Source organism: Muntiacus reevesi, chromosome 2, assembly GCF_963930625.1.
Source record: "Muntiacus reevesi chromosome 2, mMunRee1.1, whole genome shotgun sequence".
Taxonomy (NCBI): domain Eukaryota; kingdom Metazoa; phylum Chordata; class Mammalia; order Artiodactyla; family Cervidae; genus Muntiacus; species Muntiacus reevesi.
Window position 1 is genome coordinate 79,005,761 of NC_089250.1, and position 23,483 is coordinate 79,029,243.

The window sequence follows — 23,483 nt, forward strand, 5'->3', positions numbered from 1 at the left end:
CACGTGCTGACTTTGCAGAGCCGCCTGGGGAGGCTGGGCATGTGGGCAAACTGTGGAGGAACACCCCGTTTGAGGGTAGGCACAACTCACAGCCCACCAGGGATGGAAGTTCCTACTGCCAGAAATGTACAAAATAGGGATTCTACAGAAATCTCATAATTCAAAACTGCTGTCAACTTTGTCAATTCCAAAATGCTATCAACCGACTAACATATTGTTTAAAACACTGTGTAGACCAAATGGGCTTCCCTGCTGTCTCAGACAGTAAAGAATCCCCCTGCGATGCAAGAGATCTGGGTTTGGTCCCTGGGTTTCGAAGATCCACTGGAGAAGAGAAGGGCTACCCACTCTAGTATTCTCACCTGGAGAATTCCGTGGACAGAGGTCAAATGAAACCTATGTGCAGCTTCATACATCCCACAGGAGCCCATTTTTCAACTTTGGTCTATATGTCTAGTTCAGCATTTTCTAGAAGAACTATTCCTTAGGAGGTATACCCAACTGGTTAGACAACTGATAGTTCTATGCAGATGGAAGCCTGAGAAACACTCAGTTAAACAAAGCAGAGCCGCGGCAGCTGCAGGACTTCTCAGAGCCTTCAGTAGGCGGATGTCCACTGGGAGTCTTCGGGAGAGACGACAGACAGCAAGTGCTATTTCCCGAAACTATTTTGGGGATGGTGCTGTATTTCCAGGCTGATCTCACTGAACTGATGAGTCTACAGAATATCAGTTTGGGAAATACTAGCTTCAAGAATTTAAACAAAATATAAGATGTTTCCAAAAGTTCAAAGTGTTCCCTCTGTCTGAGCTCACAGTGGTCAACCACGCAGGTGACAGACTGGGATCTGCCACTTTCTAGCCACGTGATCTTAGCCACGCTACTCCACCTCTCTGTGGGCTATTGTTGTGTCGTGCTGGTCACTCAGTCATCTCTGGCCCCTCTGAGTCAGTAAATGCTCAACAAATCAGGGCTGCTATGACAACCTTGAAGGAGAGAACTAGACTGGATAACGCCAAAGGGTAAGTAAGTCAGTAACTAAAGTCGCTCAGTCGTGTCTGGCTCTTTGCGACCCCATCGACTGTAGCCTACCAGGCTCCTCTGTCCATGAGAGTTTCCAGGCAAGAGTACTGGAGTGGGTTGCCACTTCCTTCTCCAAAGGGTAAGCAAACTCAAAATATAGTTTGCCAGTTCACTGCAAAACACAATTCACTTAATATTCAACCATGAGGATTTGCACCATAACATACTGAAGACTGAATGAAAATATCAAGTAAATAGGAGAGATATATGACTCTGCACAGTTTATTAAAGCTTCTATAGCATACGTTTTGCTCCCCTAGTGGTTCAGTTCAGTTCAGTTCAGTCGCTCAGTCGTGTCCAACTCTTTGCGACCCTATGGACTGCAGCACGCCAGGCCTCCCTGTCCATCACCGGAGCATGCTCAAACTCATGCCCATCGAGTTGGTGAGGCCATCCAACCATCTCATCTTCTGTCATCCCCTTCTCCTTCCGCCTTCAATCTTTCCCAGCATCAGGGTCTTTTCCAATGAGTCAGTTCTTCATATCAGGTGGACAAAGTATTGGAGCTTCAGCTTCAGCACAGTTCTTCCAACGAATATTCAGGACTGATTTTCTTTAGGATGGACTGGTTGGATCTCCTTGCAGTCCAAGGGCTCAGTGGTAAAGAATCTCCCTGCCAATGCAGGAGATGTTGATTTAGTCCCTGGGTTGGAGAAGAAAATGGTGACCCACTCCAGTATTCTTGCCTGGGAAATCCCAAGGACAGAAGAGCCTGGCGGACTACAGTCACAAAAGAGTCAGACATGACTCAGCAACTCAATAGCAACAACCACAGCACAGCATATAAACATTTTGAAACCATTTTTCTTGAAAGTGAGTTTGGCAGAGTTAAGCATGAGATTACAACAACATCCTCTAACACACTTTGAAAAACTGGAACATGATGGGTACTGTCTTTATCCTTGTCAGAGTCATCTAAAGAACATTACTGACTGCCAAGGTGTGCCAGGCAGGATCTCCTGGACACACCCAGGTGCATAAGAAACAGTCACTTCCTTGAAGATCACTGTCTCCCTATATATGAAAAGGATGATGGTGGCAGAAAAGAGTCTGTCAAACCTCAGATTGTGACTATGAGTGGAATGGAACGTAATTTAGTGGGTCAAAACCAGCATTGTTGTTGCTGTTGCGTAATTACTAAATTGCGTCTGAGTCTTTGCAACCCCATGGACTATAGCCCACAGGGCTCCTCTGTCTGCGGATTTCCCAGGCAAGAAAACTGGAGTGGGTTGCCTTGCCCTCCTCCAGGGGATCCTCCTGACCCAGGGATGGAGCCTGCGTCTCCTTCATTGGCAGGTGGATTCTTTACTCCTGAGACACCAGTGAATTCCACAATTAGCATTAAAAGCTATCGAATGAAATAGACTAGAAAGAGTAGAAAATATCAGCCCATGTTACTTGCTGTAAGAATGGCACTATTTTGTGAATTCTCATCTATCTCTATGGGTCATAGTCAAGTTAAAGAGCTAGTGCAACGAGTGTATTTAGATAAATGATCATAGGGAAATACTGCAGTAGCGTCTACCAGCTCCATCCACTTAGTGATTTTCTGGCATGAAGTTGGATAGAAAATAATGTATCTGGTTTCTACCTGCAGCAGATCACCTTTGCTGGCAGAGCCTGCTTTCTGTTGAAGAAACTTTCCACCCTTCCCCGACCTTGCACCTCCAACCAAACATGTGACTCAGTCCCTCCAATGAGCAAATTTTAGGAAACTCATATTTCATCTGGTAGGACATTATGACTCTACACACTGCTCAGAACTGTGGCAGCCTTCTTAAAACCACAAAACCAATATTTTATAGCAACTGTAAATGGAGTATAACCTTTAAAAATTGTGAATCACTACGTTGTATGCCTAAAAGTTATAGAATGTTGTACATTAACTACACCACAAAAAAGGAAAACGAACACCCACAAGCCTGTGAACCAAGTCGATACTCAGAGGGTGCTGGAGACAGATGCATCCGGGGGCTGTGAAGATGCTGAATGGGTCGGAACCTATCACTTCTCAAATTCTTATTTATTATGTACAAGAAATGTACACTTTCCACATTAACTGATCCACTGTTGAGTCAGCAGTTCTGCTATTTTTTTAAAATTGCAGCCAAAGGTACCCTAGATGATGTACTACTCAAACTCCATCATGCTGGAAGGCCACTTGCTCTATTTCATAATTCTTTATTTCTAAGTTTCTGACAGTTTAGCAAATACCACCCTTTTATTTAGCCTCCTGACTACTGACTGCTTATGCCTCCTTCTGTCCCTTCAGCAGCCTCAGGGCAGGCAGTATCTCCCTCTTGTGGATGAAACACAGGGTTCTGAAATGACAGAGTGGCACAGGCTTTGCTCGCTGCCGGGTCTTAATTCCAGCTCTGCCTGCAATTCACTTGTGTGGCCTTGAACCAGGAACTCAACTTCTCTGAGCCTCAGTTTCCTCATTTGTTAAAGGGCAATAAAAAAATCTACCTTGCTGTGTTGTTACAAGAATCAAAGCAGGTAAGGTGTGCCAAATGCTTACTATTTAGCCTAGGAATAACAAGCTATTAAAAACTGGGGCACTGCTATTATTTAACTTTACCAAACTTTGCCAAAGTGGTAGAATCTGAACTCATTTCCATATCCATTCAGGCTCCTATCACTTCACATCACGTCTGCTACTGTAAATGTTTTATATCAAAGGTTTCTTAGTGCTAATTTATAAAGTTCATAAAATTACAGTGCTATAGCTAAAATTGTGTTATAGCTAAAATTTGAATTGTGGTGCTGTAAAAGACTCTTGAGAGTCCCTTGGACAGCAAGGATTAAACCGGTGACTCCTAAAGGAAATCAACCCTGAATATTCATTGGAAGGACTGATGCTGAAGCTGAAACTGAAGCTCCAACACTCTGGCCACCTGATGCAAAAGAGCCCACTCATTGGAAAAGACTCAGATGCTGGGAAAGACTGAGGACAGGACAAAAAGGGGGCAGCAGAGGATGAGATGGTTGGACGGCATCACTGACTCCACGGACATGAGTCTGAGCAAACTCCGTGAGGCAGTGAAGGGCAGGGAAGCCTGGCGTGCTGCAGTCCATGGGGTCACACAGTCGGACATGACTTAGCGACTGAACAACCATAGCTAAAAGCCTCGCTTATTTCATAACTTGGTAATTAAAGGTGAGGTTTCCCTCTGTTTCGACAAAGTCTTTTGGGTGGACACTTCTCTTAAGTTATGACCCTGTCACCAGAGGGAAACAACATGAAATAAAAACATACCTTGGAATTTACCTGGTCTTTCGAATGTTGGAGGTAGGTGGGGTTTTTTGTTTGCTTGTTTTTGATTTGAGGTTAACTTGGTATTTCCACATTTGCATGCACTAACATTTTTGAATAGCACTTCCTCTCATTATCATTCAGTTTTCCATAGTCACAGTGTTACTGCAGTTTCAAATAATTGGTAAAAATATAACATTGAGAATGAGAAGCATGGGTTTTGGAGATGGACAATTGTTTTTTGCTGTGTAATTGGGGTAAGTGGCTTGGTTTCACTAAAGTTTTGATTTCTTAATCTGTAAAATGATAAAGATATTAAAATTCTCTTGGACATTTTGATGGTTCAATGAGATGCTTCCTTCAAAGAGATTTTATCACAGAATTTTACTGAATATATAGAATACAAAATACTAGAGGAACTCATGTCCTCAGAAACCACCCAGGATGGGGAACATCTGATCAGCTTCATGGAGAATTTGGCCCTTGAAGGTAAAGTAAATTTCTGATAAACAGAGAGAGAAGGAGATGAAGGCAGAGAGAGGCCTGGGGAGCAGATGGTGTCTGCTCACATGTTGGCAATTTTGACCAGATGAATTTAAGGGAATAGGAGAAAATACAGTTAGGAAGACAGACAGAAGAAAGCTAGTAGAGACCTTGAATGTCAGACTAAGAAACCAAGGCTCGTGTGTATAAACACTGAAGTTCTATTCTTTCTAAAATAATGTCACTACTTCTGCATCTTTTTTTTACAACCCAGATTAGGACATAGGCCTTAGCTTATGCAGTTTTGAAGTTAGATTCAATTGTGCTATCTCTGCAAGGTTTAGTTGAAGACTATGGAAGGGAAGAGTAAAAAGACTAAAATTGTGAAATAATAGGAAGAAAAACCATGGCAGTAGTTAAACTTAATTTTTCTCAGAATTCAATATCTCTGTGTTAAGTGCTTCAAAGGCTTAGCTTTCACAGGTGTGAATACTGCAAAAATGTGTTGATATGATTATTGCCCCCATTGTACAGATGAAGACACTGAGGCTCAGAGTAGCTGTGTAACTTGCCCAAGGTCGCACAGCCAGTAGGTGACAGAGGCAGACTTGAAATCCATGTAACCTGACGGCGATGCTTATGTGTTGGTTCACTACCTTATACCACCTAGGGAAGGACTCTGGAGACCCTGGTTCTTCCATTCTAGTTCCACCACTAAAAAGCAGGGCTATAAGATGGAGTTGCCATCTTATAACTGAGATGAGAAGCCTATGGATTAAATGAGTAGGTGTTTTGTTGTCATCGTTGTGGGGTGTGGATGAACAGTTCCGTTTGGGACATATTGAGATTGAGATGATCAGCACATCTCTTAGTATCTGTAGCTTAATATCTGATGCTCTCTTAATATCTGTAACTTGGACAAATTTGTGCATCAATGCCTTCATCACAACCTCCCTTGAAAATGTGTGTCTCCTACTACGTTATACAATCTTTGAAGCTCCATAATTTTTCGTTCAGGTGCCTTGCACAAATTTGGTGTTTAAATAACAATCGTAAAATTTACTTCAACTTTAAAAGAAAAAGAATATCCTTGTTTAAATCTCCTGAATCTGTGTTTGGCAACACTTAAAACATCTCCTCTACCCCCAACACAAAGACACCTCTGGAATTGCCAGTGACAACAGAAATTTAATGTTTTTCTTTTTGTAACCAAAAAAGGTCAAGTTTTCATGATGTGATCAGTTTTGAGGGGAATGAAGCTCCTAAATAAATGCTTATCTTAAAGTTCTGGTTCAATTGTTGGGGAGTGGAGAAAAAAAAAAAGCCTCCCTGCCAACACGTTGGTTTGTGTGAATCACAGCTCAGTGAAACCTTTCAGGCATATAATTTATCTTTTCTTTGGCCTATGTAGTAAATGCTTCATTTGTTCATGAATTCTGGCCTTGTTTTAATTATGCTATGCTCTGAATGTAGTGTTATGAGGCACAAAAATAAGATTGTCATTCTGAAAACACAGAAGATTTGTGTGTTTCCCCTAGAATGAAATGGTGGTATCTTTTCCCCAGTTCACAGCTCTGTGGGTTTGCGGTTGGAATTCCAATCCAGCAAGGAGCACAGCAGTGAAACTGGGGGGAGGGTTTGTGTGGGTGGGCGGGGAGGGACAGCTGAGCCCAGGGCATAATTTACCCTCAGAATTCTGAATCAATACATTGATGGCCACGGATGCATAATGCGCTCTTCCCACCAAGAAAGCCATTGATTGAGAAGTTTTATTCCTGTTACTTTCTGTGGGCCATCCTCTTTCATTCCACTTCCAAGACAATTGATTTTTCCCCCTAAATACAGGCTGTACACCCAGGGAGCAGGTCAGAACTTTTAACAATCAGAAGGCTGTTCTGTTGTTGTTTAAAATCTTTGTAAATATATGTATCTGAATATCCGTAAGTTTACAGACTAGCAGAGACATCAGCGTCTATTTCATAACTTTTCCATAGGCCAGTGCAGGTTTGATCCCTGAGTTCGGAAGATCTCCTGGAGGAGGGAATGGCAACCCACTCCAGTACTCTTGCCTGGGAAATCCCATGGACAGAGGAGCCGGGGGCTACAGCCCATGGGGTCGCAAAGTTGGACATGACTGAGCATGCAGACTGAGCAGGCAGACAGGCAGAGTGAGCCCTCCATATTTCAAGTTCCAATGACACAACCAACCAAAAATGGAAATTTGCTGTGTAATAAACACAGAAGCAAATTTCGTGGGTGAGTCTAAGGAAACCAATGCACTTAATTCCAAACGAACGACAAGTGACCATTTTTAGATCTTCTGAGAGGTTACTGTAACTTCAAAATATCACCCACGGGCCTTGGTCTATTAAATACCTGCCATGTTGCCAACACAGACCCCATCTCCTGAATCAAATTTGATTTTGGAACTCATTTCACTCCAACTGAGGTGCTGTCTCAAAGAGAGTGCAATTAAAAAAAAATAGAGTTGATAAAGCACAATTCTTAAACTTTGCTGCCCAGTTTTTAGGATAGGAATGGATTGACTGCCTTAAGTTTTTATGGTTAAATATGTTCAAGGGTCGGTTATCAGAGATGGAACTGGTTTACTTGACTACTTCGGGGATTTTTCTATTCAGAGATGGAATACTCAGTCCTTCATTCTCTTCCCATAGATGACGCAGTCTCTTCCCACCTTGGGCAATGGGCTGGCTTTGGATGCCCATGGAAATGAAACATGACCACGCAAAACTCAGAGCGGCCTGGGGAGCCCATGACCATTAACGGGACGGCCACAAGAGACCCCCGCTCAAAGCAAAACAGTAGGTAGTTTTTCAAATATTCATGAATACTGATGTCCTTGATCCAAGACAAGGACTCTGGGCTCCAGGAGCAAACATTTGATGGACGCCTCCCTGGGCCAACTAGACTGATTCTCCTTGAGTCTGGACAACTTCTCCAACACGTGGCCCCTCCCGGGCCCCCGCTAGAGCCCTGGGTGCTTGCATCATAACGGTGAGTTTTTTGTACCTCTTCTCTCACTAGACAGCAAGCCCCCTGAGGCCAGCGACCTTCTCCTGCCCACCACTGTGGGCGCGCCTTGCCTGTGTCTGGCAGCGTCGCACTCGGTAAAGATCTGATGTGGGCGTGCACGCTAAGTTGCTTCTGTCATATCCGACTCTGTTGACCCTTTGGACTGTAGCCCGCCAGCCTCCTCTGTCCATGGGCTTCTCCAGGCAGGAATACTGGAGTGGGTGCCATGCCCTTCTCCAGGGGATCTTCCATACCCAGGGATTGAACCTGAGTCTCCTGCACTGCAGGCAGATTCTTTTACCACCTGAGCCATCAGGAAACGGCAAAGATTTGATGCCAGTATACATCTGAAGACTCACTTTGAATTAAACAGAAAGTTTATTCAGTAGGCTCCTGAACTGTTGCATTTGGGGAAAGGGGCATTTAAAGGGCAATTTTTCTAACTTTTGGAAGAAAATTGAAAAAGCAGCTCTTGGAATAAAAATTTACAGAAAGGACACGGATGCTGATAGCATGAGCCTAACATATGAACCTTATTTTCTTTCCCCCAGCTCTGTCCAGAATTTTCAGCTATTGTCTAGTATTTACAATATAATTCTTGACACCACCTGGTGGTGTCAGATTAATGTGATACTTATTTTTCTGAAGAAAAATAACATCTGGACAGCGCCTGGCACATTGTAAATGCTAAATAAATGACAGTCAGCGTTACTGTTAGCAACTTGGCAGGGAAGCTAGCTGTCATTAAGACAATTATATTGACAACCACGTAATAATAATCAGCCCACCTAATTTTTTTTCCTGGCTCTAATCTCAACTAGAGATTCTTGACTCCCAAATTTTGAAAAATACTGTTGTTTAAAAATCCATTAGCTAGAGGAATAAGGGTCTTAAAATACAACGTATCTACTTTTATTTCCTTCTTCACTCAAAGAGTTCTTTTCTGGGTCCCCAATACAAACAAACTCTCAAAGTTAAAAGTAAATGCTCTTTTTTTAAGATCAAAAGAACTTGCCTTTCTTTGCACAGGAAAGAAAAGGACTAATTCGGATGCCTCTTAAAAGAAAAAAAAAAATTCTTGTTTTTACAAAGGGACTAGCCCAGTGTGTTGGAAAATAATTTGTACACAAAAGAGTTGGCCCAGAGTTGTAAAAGCCCTTTACGCACACTTTTGTGCAGAAGATAGTTAAAGATTAGCCCAGGCTATTAAAAGCAAGAAATGCAATGCATTCCAAAAAAACCCCATAAACACACTGTATATGAAACCAGCTACTGAGACGGGCGGGTACTTCAGTCTGTTAGGAACCGTCTTTATTCTGCTAATGCCTTTCCTCCAGACTCCATGGATCATAAATGCAACCTGTCCAGCCCTGCCTTTTGATAAATGGAAGGACGGATTCATCCGCATGTTAGTCACCTCCTCTCTTCTGTTACATAAAACAGATGCCACAGCTGTTACTGTTCTTGCAACAGATGTTTCTGCCCACAGACGCACGGGCAGGCACCGGCCCGCAATATGCTGCTTGCTCCAGAGGGACCTGGCCTGTCACCTTGTGACATCCCCTCAGTGACGGCAGAGCAGGACGCGCGATCATCCCGCCCGCAGGCGCCCCCGGCAGCCCGCCCCCGGCAGCCCACCTCCGGCAGCCCACCCCCGGCAGCCCGCCCCCCGGCAGCCCGCCCCCGGCAGCCCGCCCAGAGCGCGCAGTGAGAGCAACGCGGATGTCTCACCGTCTCTGCGGGGCCGTCCTCGGCCTGCGTGGGCAGCCCGGGGACCTCGGCGGCGGGGCGAGGGCGCTGCGCGCTCCCAGCCTCCGGGGGCAGGTCCGCGGGGGCTCGGTCCCGTCCCTTGTCCAGCTTGAAGAGCTTGTCAAAGAAGCCGGCGTCCTTGGGCTTGGCGGGGGCTGCCGCCCCGGCCGCAGACGGAGGCTGCCCGGGCCCGGGGGTGGCAGGCAGGCCCTCCGCCCGGGCCGGGGTCTGCGCCGGGGTTTTATCCGGGCCGGGCCTGGGCGCAGCTGCCGCCGGAAGCGCCATGGGCTCACTCGGGCCTTTGTTCCCCGGAGCTTTGTCGGGGCTGACATCGAGGCGCACGGGCCCGCCGGGTGAACCCGGGGCTGGGTCTCCGGCACGCCCTGGTACCGGCCGGGAGCGTGTCAGGAGGAAACGAGCCTTCGCAGCTGGCGCCCGGGGTTTGGCCTCCGTCCCAAGGCCCTCGCCGGCGGCCCCCGCAGCCGCGCCGGGCTCCATTGTCTCGGGGGAAGAAGCGGCCACAGTGTCCTCCCGCGCGCCGGCTCCCAGATCGGCTGTGAAGGCAAAGTGAACAGCGGTCATTCACCCCAGCGAGGGCGGCGAGGGGCGCCTTTCCCAGACAGAGGCGGGGGACCGGCCGGGGCCTCCGCGCGCAGAGGCCAGCCGTCCCGGCACCTTCCGACCCAGGCGAGGGGAGGAAGCCAGGAGGAAAGGCCCCCCACGGGCGTGCAGGGGGCGCTGGCCGTCTGCTGTTACCTCCGCGGGACCCTGGGAGAGGCAGGTCAGCACGATGTCACCCGGGAGCAGGCCGGCCAGCACGGGCTTGGGAGGACAGTCTCCGGGCCTCGGCCCCGGTCCGGGTGGGAGAACTCTGCCGGGTCCACCTCGCGCCCCGCAGCACCCCTCGAGATGCCCGCAGCACCCCGAGTAGGCACACCGGAAACGTCTCTGGGTGTTGCCAGACGCACACTTGGGAAGCGCAAAGCTGGGCTGTCCATTTGACTCTGAGTTACTGAGCTTTTCTGTGCCTCGTTTTCTGGTGAAATAGGAAAAGAGTAGAACCTACCCCATCATTTTGTTACGGAGATTCCGCGGGTTAATATTCTCCAAGCACGTCAAGCGGTGCCTGGAATATAGCAAGCGCTCAGTAAAGGTCGCCAACGTCAGTTACCGTCGTTACTGCTGCGGGAGAAAAGGGACGGCCAAGGACCTGGGCTCCTCTCCCGGCCGCCCAGCGAGCAGGCTGCTTACAGGCCGAGGCCTGACTGCCAGGTCACGCTCTCTGCCTCTCACCCGCCTCAGCGTGGCTGCCGAGAGCACAGCAGATTCTGAAAAGGACTGCTCAGGCGCTTCCGTTCTGACCTCGGGAGGTGCAGGCGTCTGCACAAGCAGGCGGGCTGTGCCCCGGCCACAAGACTGGCTACTGCTCTGCCTCCTCCGGGGAGGGCCTCTGCTTCCAGAATCCACCCGCTTCTGCTCGGAACTCTGCATAGGCCAAATGGGGCGCGTTTATAAAGCAGCGCGACATTCAGGAGGAAGACCCACTACAAACTGGACATCGCAGGTGAAGGTCAAGACTCTCAGGCTGCCCTGGCGGTCCCGAGGCTGACCAGTGCAGGGACGCAGGCTCGACCCCTGACCTGGGAAGATCCCACAGCCTGCAAGGCGACCCCCAGGCTGCAGCCACTGAGGCCCGTGCGCCCTAGAGCCCGTGTTCTGCAACAAGAAGGGCCACGGCAGCGAGTCTGAGCCCCACTCCGAGGGAGCGGCCCCTGCCCGCCACAACCAGAGAATGCATGAGTGCGCAGTGGCAAAGACCCAGGGCAGCCAAAATCAATCAGTCTCTTTTAAAAGATCAAGATCCTCTACCCACAAGCTGTGTGACCTTGGGCAAGTCACTGCAAATCTCTGAATTTCTGCATACGTAAAATGGGGAAACAGAAGCTCCCTGGTAGAGTTGTGATGTTTCAAGAATGAAACATACAAAGAATCAGGAACCCTGCCTTTCCACAGTAGCTGATTAATAATTGACAGATAACTGTGACTGTGTAGTTTGGAGCCAACTGCGTCTTAATATCTGTAGGAAAACAGAAAGGGAAAGAAGAGACGCGAGGGCTTTCCCTGGTGGTCCAGGGGCTAAGACTGCACGTTCCCACTGCAGGGGGCGGGCTCCATCCCTGGTCAGGGAACCAGACACCACAGTGAAAGGATTCTCATGCGTCTAACTACACAATGCCCCAACAAAGATCGACGATCCCACATATTGCAACTAAGACCCGGAGCAGCCAAATAAGTAAATTATTGTCTAAAAGAAGAGAACTGAGGTTTCTTTAGGTCATAGATCGCTCGTAAGTAGTGAGAGATACACACATCCATTAGCAATTACTTTTGCGAACCTCTAGTATCTCACTGCATCTGAAGTCAAGAACAAACTAACGCAGACGGAGACACAGACAGCCTGCACACCGCACTCCTGGGCCGATGGCGGCCTCCTCGTCAAGCTTTGTGGCGCAGAGAAGAGACGGCACAGAAGACCATTGACGAGCACCAGGGGCCCGTCATAAACTCAGACCTCAGGGAAATCACCCTGCGTGAGCACTGGGTGTATCTTCTAGCCCATGGTTATCATCTCTCTGTGGCCCTGGAATTCCTAATTGTGGTAAATATTATACTCAGAAGGGAAGAGGGAGGGAGAGCGGGGGAATGAGGAAGTGACGGATGGATGTGTCAGGATGCCAAGTACGCACATCAAGCAGTCGAAGTGTCAGAGTGAATGTGAATGACTTGTGGGGCCGCCCGACGCCAGGAGAAGAGGAACCAGCTCATGAGAAAGGGGAGCCGAAGACTCAAAACAAGGGAGGGCTTTTCAAACGCCAAGAACATCAGCTGAGCTCTCTGAGCTTTCTGCCTCTCTTCCTTACTCTCTTAGCTAGTGATAAGTAAGAGCATTTCGGTCAGAGAAAGTGTTTGAAAAAAATCTTCACGTAGACTTTAAAAAAGTGCCAATGCATTGCTTTGATAAAGGATCCATTCCTTACACAAAGTACCTAGAGTAAACTTCAATGCACCAAGAGTTACAGCAGATGCCAGCCATAAGCACTGGTATCAGAGGATGGGTTAAGTGTTTTGATAACTTGTGAGACTTAGGACTTCTTAGATAGGACAACGCGTAACTACGGAGCTCTGCCCGCTCCCCAAACGTGGGTGAGCACATATCCAGTTCCACCACTTGGAGCTTCTACCTCTCTTGCTAAAAGGCTCACCTCTCAGGAGGGCACATGACCTAAGCTAGACTAATAAAAATAAATCTTGTGATTTTTGCTGAACCTGCTAGAACGGAGTGGCGATCTTTGTGCTTGAGTAGGCAAGCCAGTAAGGGGGTAGGCCTGGAACCGGTGGCCTTGGCTATCACGTTCGAGAGTGCTTGCCTGAGAATCAACACAGATGAAAGCCCCAAGAGGTTCATGGGTGCGTTTGGACAGCTGGATCCAGCTGTCCCTGAAGCTGGTTTACCATTCCACAGCCAGTACATCTTTGTTCTTTTGTTTTTCCACTCATTCCAGCTTTAAATTAAGTACATACTCTGTGACTTGGAGAGAATTTCAGGGACTTAGTCAGTACCTATTTCACTTGTTAATTAATAGCAATCAATCTTCTTGAGACGTTGTCTCCAGGCTCTTCAAATATATCCAGGAGGCATTTAATATGGGATGAAGGGGAGGAAAGAAAATGAAATGCAGGAAAGTGGTTTGTAAGGAGCTGTATAGAAACAAACAAAAAACCTCACCAACACTTTGCTTTCTCAGTAAAAATGAAGGAAAAAGATCCACGTGGGGAAAGATATTACAGTCACTTGAGACTTTGGATAAGCATTAAAAAGCAAATGAATTATATTACGAAACATTAACTTACACATGCACAGTCTTTGTGAATGACTGGGAAGAAAACCCACTGGAGTTCCAGGTTTTATAGTCTTGCAAAGATGGGGATAACTTCCATGCCTTCCTCACATTATTATGGGAAGGATAAAAAGTTCCTTCTGGGTGACCAGAACTAAGCTTTTCATTCCTACGAAAACCTTGGGAGAAGTCCATCTGGAATCTGGTTTCAATAAAAGGTTTTCTCACAAAGCAGACAGATGACATACCAAAAAGATTTTACTTCCCCTGTAAAAAATGTGTAAGAGTTTAAGGAAAATAAAAAGAAATCAAGTAAGAATGCAAATGGAAGCTCCCAACTATTTAGGAGAGCTGAAAATTTTGATCTCCTTAGTGCAGAAAAGACATTTTGTAGTGTGTGTGTGTGTGTGTGTCTTACTTAAGAAAGTCATTTTATCTAAACACATGATGGAGAGCTTATTTCCCGTGACACCTTGGTGTCCCTGAAAAGTACTTAGATTGTGGATCAGAGGAACCTGGGTTTAACTCTAAAAATGAAATATGTGGCCTGGACAAGTTCATTTATATCATGTTTCCTCAATTTTCTTAAAAAAACTATGGACAGGAAAATAATTGTCTTCTTCAAAAGGTAATTGAGAGGACTAAGCAAAATGCTTCCTACAAGGTACTTAACATAGGTGGATATTTAATAAATACTAGTTTTTTGGTTACATTTATATGTTATAATTACTATGCATTTCCTAAACAGAAGCGTAAGGAAAGGAGTTATTCCAGTGAGTTAACCTATACACTTGGGGGGTCTGGACAGACTTTGAAATAGGAACGACAGGGGCTTCCCTGCTGGCTCAGCGGTGAAGAATCCGCCTGTCGGTGCAGGAAGCTGAGTTCCGTCCCTGATCCAGGAAGACCTCACAAGCTGAGCGGCAGCGAAGCCCCTGCGTCACGACTGCTCAGCCTACGGTCCAGAGCCCGAGGCCCGAGGCTCCTGAAGCCCGAGCGGGGCGCCCCCCAGCCCCGGCTCCGCAGCAAAAGGAGCCGCCGCGCTGAGAAACGCACGCCCCCAGCTGGACGGCAGCACCCCCACGGGCTGCAGCCAGAGAAACGCCAGCAGCAAGGACCCCGCACAGCCAAAAACAAGTAAGTGCAATTTAAAGGGCAATGATACGAATTCACTGATCTTCAGAAATCTGAGCACCTGGGCCGTGGAAGGGTCAAGGATGCTTTTTCCAAGCCCCAAGTATTCTTAGTCAAGACAAACTGCTTCATCAGCGATCTGTTACCTATTTAAAACACACACACATACACAGTTCATATGATGCTATTCAGAATTTCTGAGTAAGGGCTACCTTTTATTTGCTTTTTTCATGAGCCAAAGCTACAGTCTTCACTTGATACAACTGTAAACACAATAGCTGATATGCTTCCTGCATGTCAGGTGGTAAAGTAAACGCTGAATGTACCAAAAAATGTTTTGTTTCTGTATTACAGCAAACCCACGCCAGGTATCATGGTCCCTCCCATTTTACAGGCGTAGAAACTGCAGCTCTGAGAATAAAGTCACTTTAAAAAAAGCATTTGGCTGCACCAGGTCTTATTTGGGGCATGTGGGGTCTAGTTCCCTGACCAGGGGTTGAACCCCAGGGTCCCTGCATTGGGAGCCTGAATTCTTCACCGCTGGGCCACGAGAGAAGTCCCTAGAACTCTTTTCTCTTAAGAACTCAATATTCAAACATTTCTAGTGCTGAAGGTTAAAGAGCAAACTGGAAACTGTCATCATAATTTTATTTATGAACGGAGTGTCCACTTAGGACTCCCCACTCACACACTGTCACGTGCGTCACCACAGTGACCAGTCAGGATGGAAGCCGAGAGGGCATACAACGCATGCCAATCGCAAAGGGAAACTGCAAACGATGGCGGACCTCACAGGGCCTGTAAAGATCACACACAGGGTTACTGTCGGATGAGGACCCGAGGGAGTTAAAACAGCTCACAAAGGAGAAGGAAACGTGGATGATGACACAGTAAGTTCTTCAAAAGAGAACTCCAGCTGAATATCAAAGGATTACCACGGACCCTGGGGCAGACGGTGAAGGCCTCCGTCTTGCAAAAATGACCCCTCTGCGGTCAGGCTGCGGGAGTCAAATGACACTTCAAACAACTGTGGCTTTATGTGTTGTGTAAATGCGCTTGTTGTTTTAAAGATCTTGAAATAAGGATTCACGGGTCAGCTGCTTGTGGCTTGAAGGAAGATGTTAGATTTGAAACCTTCACCGAATGATCAGATTTCATGCTCTCCATTTCCATATTAACAGGGCAGGATGTCCTCTCCAAGAGAGTCTAGCAAAAGTAAAAGAAAGGAATGGGCTTGGGGGGCAGGAGGGACGAATCCTCAACTGTCAGCTGGATACGACATGTCTGAACATTTGGTGCTGAAAATGCTGGATTCAAACATTATGTGGGCAAAAGGTGACTTACCCTCCACTCTCTCTTGAAAGCATCCTCTGAAGTCAGCCATCACTGTCAGTCACTGTGGGGGCCAGACTGCACCAGAGACTCTCAGCATTTTCCCTCCCTCTCTTCTTTTGCTTATTTTTATTTCTGGCTGTGTTGGGTCTCCGTTGCTGTGCAGGCTTCTCTGCAGTTGTGCTGAGCGGGGACGACCCCCTAGTTGCAGCCCACGAGCTTCTCTTGTGGCAGAGCCCAGGCCCCAGAGCCCAGGCTCAGCCGTTGCGGTGCACAGGCTTCGTTGTCCCGAGGCATGTGGGGTATTCCTGGATCCCGGACCAAACTCGTGTCTCCTGCACCGGCAGGCGGATTCTTCACCACTGTGCCGCCAGGGAAGCCCCCTCCCCCACTGTGCATGCATCTCCTGTCAGTCACACACTTATAAAAGTCTGGAACATGCAAAGATTACCTAAATGCAGAACCAGTCTTTGCTGTAACATGAGCAAATACTGTCACTCAAAGACAGATGTTTTATTTTTTTCTCAATTTGCTAGTAACACACATTTAACATGTGCTTGCCTCCCATGTGATTAATCTCTCAATGCTTCCCTTTCCCTGTCTCTGTCCCTCACCTTCATTGCAGTATAACGAATCTTTGCAGCCTGGTGTAGCTTATCAGACTTCGTTCATGCTCAGACAAATACATATAAGCATCCCAGATACAAGTGCTTGGAGGCTGTATTTGTCCTTGTTGGTTTTTACAAATATAGAATTATATTAGATATAATTTTTGATTGCTTTTATGTATCATTGTTATGGATTGAATGTTTGTGTCCCCCAAAGTTCATATGCTGAAGTCCTAACTTCCACTGTGATGGTATTAGGAGGTGGAGCTTCGGGAGGCAATTAGGTTATGAGGATGGAGCCCGCATCAGCGGAAAAGTGCCCTTATAAAGGAGGTCCCAAAGAGCTCTCTGCCCGCCTCCACCATGTGAGGATACAGTGAAGAGATGAGTGACTGTGAACCAGGACCTCGTCCCTCCCCAGGCAGGGAATCTGCTGGCACCTTGAGCTGGGACTTCTCAGCCTCTAGAACCATGAGAAGTAAATGGTTTTTTTTAAGCCTCCAAGTCTAAGCAGCCCAAATGGACTGAGATAACCTCAGTTCTCCCCTTCCTCAGTCAGTATATCCCAAACCTACCTTATCTTTTCAAAATAGCTGCAAAATGTTCCTTAATATGAATATACCAAAGGACGTTTATGTCACTGGCTGATCAGTGAACATTTTGATAGTTTCCAAATAACTTTTTTTCCATGTTCATTACAAACAACGCTGGGGAAAACTTCTATGATCAGAAGTCCCAAGCTAGTGCTATATTTGTATAGAATAGAGTTGCAGATGTAGAATCGCTGCACTCGAATTAACATGCATTTAATTTTTAAAAATAGACTGCCAGATTAATTCCCGAAAAGAGGCTCCAGAAATTCACATTTTTGACAGCAATATGATACATGTCTCTCACCCCCAAGGGTGGCAGGGAAGAAAAACAGCAGGAACGCTGATCATGTACACGATATTAAACACCTTTTAAATGGTAAAATTAAAAAAACAAAAAAGCTTACCAGGGAAAATCATACAGCACTGTCTTAATGCTCTCAGCTATCAGGACACGAATGCTACACTCTGGAGATGGGAGGTGGGAGCAGGTTGAATTCAGCCCACACAGGACACTGCTAGACAGAAGCAATTACTAGTTGGGACACTGAGAATAGCTAGAGAGAAAGTAATATGAGACAAGGGGCCCAGAGGAAAAGGATGGGGAAAAGAGCCAAATCAGGAAGACTTTACAGGGACTTTTCCGGTCGCCCAGTGGTGAAGAATCCACGTTGCAATGCAGAGGCCGTGGGTTTGATCCCTGGTTGGGGAACTAAGATCCCACATACCGCGGAGCCATGGAGCCCCAGCGCCCCAACCAGAGGGTCCCACGTGACGCAACAAAGGTCCCTGTGCCACAGTTAAGGTCCAACGCAGCCAAATAAGTAGATAAATTCTTTGCAAAAGGAGACGTATTCTCCAGAGTGGGAGATGCAAATGATCAATGAGCACACAGAAGATGCTCAATACCCTCAGTCATCAGGGAAAGGCAATCAAAACCACAACGCTACCACCCCACACCCACCAAGGTACCCGTGATCAAAAAGACACTACAACCCAGGTGAACCTGGAAAACGTTACGCTCAGTGAAAGGATCCGAATACCAAATGCCGCCTGTGGTGTGGTTCTCTGTATCTGAACCGTCCGGGGTAGGCAAATCCAGAGGCAGGAAGTGCATTCGCGGTTGCCGGGGTGGGGGAGGGGAGCTAGAGATTTACTGCTCGAGGCATTTCTTTGTTTGATGGAATTTCTGTGATGAAACGTGGGATCAGACGGTGGAGACTGCTGCACTACCTCGTGGATACAGTAGAAAGAACTACGTCGTATAATACACGTGAAAAGGGTGAATTATATGGCATGTGACTTATATCTCAATTTTGAAAATGCAGACCCTATAGGAAGGAACAGCAGCTCTGGGGTGGGCGGTGAGCACCGAACTTGAACCGAGAATTCACAGTCAAGGCAGGTGACTTTCAAGCCAATGAGAAGAAACGGATGGGATGCGTCTACCAGACAGAAATTCTCCAGGAGAACTTCTGATGAGGAGAAGCGCTAAGAGGCTGGGAAGTATGAGATTTCTCAGAGAATGTGCCTGCTGCAAGGAGGGGCACGGAGGTGGGGCATCTGGCGGGCCGTTTTCAGAGCTGTCTGTAACCGCTTGAAGCAGCGGGCTGATGCCGCAGGGTCTGTGTGGGTGGCGTGTCCAGCGGGGCTGCAGGGGGCAGAGCTGAGGGTAAGGAGACTGTCTGCTGAGGGAGATGTATCCAGAGAGACAGCGGAAGGGCAGAGAGGGCGGGCGCCCAGGAAACGCGCTAGAGCCCGGGTAAACGCCCGCAATCTCTGTGGTTCAGCTGCTTCCTTGGGAGTCAGCGCTGGCGGACACCAGGCCGGGCCAGGGGCCAGCCTGCGCCTCCTCTTCGCCCAGAGTGGTCCCTGATCTCCCAGAACCCCCGCAACTAGTGTGGTCTCGTGCCGTCCTGCTGGCCGGTGGGGTTTAAGCGGACGCCTGCTTGGGGCACGGGCCTCCGGCAAGGACCCTCCTTTGGTTCCCAATAAAGGGAGAAAAGCCAGCGGCGCGCGGTGGCCTTTCCTGCTTCTGGGTCGCATGGCCCCAGGACGGGACGTGTGGGTGGGGGCAGCCTGGAGCCGCCGTGCACATTTAGCACACGTGCCTGTCTGATAACGTTGGCAAGCTGCCACACCGCACTAGGGAGGGCTGACCCCCAGCCTCCTTTTCATAACGACACGCGCTGCCTGCTCAGGGGTCTAGCGCCTGCAGAGGATCCATGAGGATGGAGGACTCGCCCTTCAGCTGCTTTTCCTGCTCGTCTACTGGTGGGTTTGCTGTGTCACGGCTTATTAATCTATCAGCTGTCTGCAAGCTTTCTGTGCCTCTCAGAGCCTGGGCCAAACTCTAGGGTCATTGCAACAGCAAATGCAATGTCCTGTTCTCAGGAACTTTTATCCAAGTGGGGGAAACAGATCTGAAAAGCCAGCCAATCGGGGGAAGACCATGAGTGCTAAGTCACAGAGCTGTTTGCCCCCTTCCCAGCCAGAGATGCTGGTCCCAGGTCTGTCCCTCCATCAGGTGTCCGAGTTTTGGCGTTGGGTCTCCCGGCACACTTTGCCCAGGCATCCTGACTGGCTTCTCTTCTCACTCCTTACGGCACAGCATTGGCAGGCAGATCATTTACGCAAATCAGGATTTTCAATCCAGAAAGCATTCCATTTACTTCTTTTTAAAAAAGCAAAATTAGTCAATTTTTCTTTTTAGGAAAAAACTGACTACAAACAAAAATGAAAGACTAATGTTTTTAGAAACTTCGTATCCAATAGAGACGGTCTTCTATTTGTGAAAAATGATGGTTTATGACAGATAAATCATGCCTTAGTCTCTGCCATTCGTTAGCAGTGAGAACAGCTTTCTTAAAAGGATGAACTGTTGTGATAAATGTGATAGAAAGAAATCAAAGAAGGAGGTAAATGAGGTACTTCTGTTTCCCTAAAACTGGTGAGGTTTTAGGTGCAAACACGCGGGTGAAAAGTCTGGTCAGGCGATACAGCAGGGGAGAGGCCAGTGAGGAAGGACACTCATGACTGTGGACTCTGGCTGCGGTTTTTCCGTCTTGCTTATTTCCTCACACTTAGCCTGTGCCAGCCACTCTGCAGAGTCATGTTATCATCATTCCCATTTTTCAGGAGAGGCTCTGAGGGTACCCATTCCGTGCCAAGGTCACACAGCTGCAGTGACAGAGCCGGGCTTCCCAGGAGGCACTGGTGATAGAGGACCCGCCTGCAAACGCAGGAGACGTGAGAGACGCAGGTTCGATCCCTGGGTCGGGAAGATCCCCTGGAGGAGGGCACAGCAGCCCACTCCAGCATCCTTGCCTGGAGCATCCCATGCACAGAGGAGCCTGGCAGGCTATGGTCCACGGGGTCACACAGAGTCAGACATGACTGAAGCCACTTAGCACGATGCGTGACAGAGCCGGCAGGTGGCCTGGGAGCCTCCGAATCTTCAGTGCGCTCCTATTAGTTTCTCGTTGCTGCGGTAACAAACTACCACCAATTTCTGTGCCTTAAAACAACACAAGTGCCTTACATCACAACCACCAGCGCCAGGACAGTGGACGGTTGCCATGGCAACAGCTGAAAGGCGGTCTACACGGCCTGAAAAGGCCTGCAGTCCCAGTCCTGGGCATGTCGGACCCCTGTTCTGGGGTGAGTCGTGAATATTCCTCCCTCTCTTCACTCAGCTCCCTCCCTTTTGCCTTGAGCGTCCATATATACATGGTGTCCCAAGTCCAAATTGGGTTGAGAAGTTGATTTTTGAAATAAATCCCTGCTTTTCCATTCTCTGGCCATTGAGTAAAACGTGTGCTGTTTTAGGCTCAGCAATAGTTTCTTTTCTGATTGTGTGAATCTGAATGAAACAAGGACTTCCCCACCGAGGAAGAGGGCCTCGGTCTGGCTAGGACCTAAGTGGAGATTCTGCTGTGCAGTTGCCAAGTTGTGTCTGACTTTTTAACCCCAAGAACCACAGCACACCAGGCTCCTCTGTCCCTCAGCATCTTCCAGCGTTTGCTTCAACTCACGTCCATCGAGTCGGTGATGGCATCCAAACATCTCATCCTCTGTCGTCCCCTTCTCCTTCAATCCCTCCCAGCATCAGGGTCTTTTCCATTAAGTCAACTCTTCGCATGAGGTGGCCAAAGTAACTGGACTTTCACCTTCAGCATCAGTCCTTCCAATGAACACCCAGGACTGATCTCCTTCAGGATAGACTGGTTGGATCTCCTTGCAGTCCCAGGGACTCTCAAGAGGCTTCTCCAACACCACAGTTCATCCATTCTTTGGCACTCAGCTTTCTTTATAGTCCAACTCTCACATCCGTACATGACTACTGGAAAAACCATAGCCTTGACTAGATGGACCTTTGTCTGCAAAATGACGACTATACATCTCTTTGCCTACAAAGAGATTTGTGATTTGGTGATACCCCTCTTAAAAGGACCCTGTGGTTATACTGGGTCTACCTGAATAATCCAGGCTCAGCTCCCCACCTCAAGATCCTTAATTTAATCACATCACAAAACCTGCTTTTGACACGCAAAGTGACATATTCACAGGCCCTGGAGATTCGGATGTGGACGTCTGGCCTCCTGTTTGGGCATGATAGTTTTGTACTTGATGTGGTTCATTCCCACTTCTGCACAAGGATGTGCCATCATGTGAATCTGCCCTAATTGACGCAGCCGCTCTACTGAAGGACACGAAGCTCTTTGGGAAGTACCTCCCTAGCGACTCTGGAATTCTAATCAACATGTATTGGAAAAAGAGAGGGAAGAACTGAAGAAACGAATTTAAACAACCACGTTTTGGCAGAGCAAACACATTAGCCTCTGACCCAAAGGCGCAAGAAACGGTGCAAGCAGCAAGTCACGGCGCACGTGGCTTTGGCGTCGTCACCAGCTTTCCCCGAAAGAAGACGTTCAAATGGAATCTGACATTGGCAGCTGAAGCTAGAAATATAATATGGAAATAAAAATCAGGCATTTTGATTTTCTGAGATATTGCTATTGAAGATGAAGTATAATGCTAAACTTTGGCGAGAAATCCCTCCTCTCTGTGAGTTGTACTCCTTGATGTTGGTTTGATATCAAGATCCCTAGTCTCTTACCCTCACCAAGAAAAAATACTGTGCAAGATAAATTTATCTCTACAAGGCAACAGAAGGCAATTTCATGAATCAGTTTTAAAGAAGGGTTGTGCTTGATTGCTCTCTCCCACAGTGTGTCTGGAAGACAAATAAGTAAAACACTGAAAAAGTATAAGGGATACAGGAAAAAAAAGTTTCAAGGTTATATTTTAAACTTGCAAGAGCTATCTAGATGGAGCTAATACAGTTAACTTCATACCCGAATGATGGCCTTTATTAACATTAAATCCAAAACAGAAAAATAAACGTTCCTCACGTGTTGACCACATGTCAGACACTCTTCCAAGTACTGCAGGTATATCAACTCATTTAAGTTTTCCAACGATCTTCAAAGCTTTGTCCTACCGTTATTATGACTCCTATTTTACAGATGTGAGACCAGAGAGGCTCAGCAACTCGCCTAAGGTCACACAGCAAAAGCCACGACTTGAATTCAGGATGCCGCTCCCTAATGCCTAGGCTGTGTGCTCAGGCACTGCTTCTCAATAGGTCTTCATGGGCGATGTCCCCGCGTGGCAGTGAACGTTTTTTTTTTTTTTTTTTTTTTTTTTCAGTGAACGTTTTTAACAGGAGAAAATGGGAAAGGAAAGGTATAGGTAAAAAGAAGGAAAGTGGTCACTCAGGGTCCCATTTATCTATTCTTCCAGTCACTTTTCTCTGTTGTTCAGTCGCTCAGTCATGCCCAACTCTTTGTGACTCCATGGACTGTAGCTCATCAGGCTCTCTGTCCATGGGGTTTTTCAGGCAAGAACACTGGAGTGGGTTGCCATGTCCTCCTCCAGGGGATCTTCCCAACCCAGGGATTGAAGCTGGGTCTCCTGCTTTGGCAGGCAGACTCTTTACCACGGACCCACCAGGGGAGCCTGAGTTTCTCTATGTGCCTACATACACGCATGCACCAAATGGACACAAACATGCACCAAAAGGCATGGCCAGAGAATTTTGTCCAAAGGACAAAAAGAAAATCACCCACTTTTGTAGCCCTTTAAAAACTGCACTGAAAGTGATAATGACCCGGAGAAAACAGCACAAGGATGATAAGCTGCCTTCCCAGTTAAAAGGGATAATCACTCCAAAGTGAGTTCTAGAGGGCGCATTGTCAGTGGAGGCAGGCGGAGGTTTTGGCTTCAGAGGATTAACTTAAACTTGCTACAGATT

At 47.4% G+C, this 23,483-nt stretch overlaps 1 protein-coding gene across 6 annotated transcripts in view; it reads right to left on the bottom strand.

Annotated features, from left to right (window-relative positions):
* BCAS1 (brain enriched myelin associated protein 1) overlaps positions 1-23,483 on the bottom strand; it is a 123,441-nt gene that overhangs the window by 57,405 nt on the left and 42,553 nt on the right. For 5 of the 6 annotated variants that reach the window (XM_065922216.1, XM_065922211.1, XM_065922215.1 and 2 more), the window contains exon 4: positions 9,587-10,158. In XM_065922216.1, coding sequence (XP_065778288.1) covers positions 9,587-10,158 — 572 coding nt within the window. Of the gene's footprint in view, positions 1-9,586; positions 10,159-10,670; positions 10,878-23,483 lie in introns of those variants that run through there. The other variant, XM_065922213.1, reaches the window with a different exon arrangement.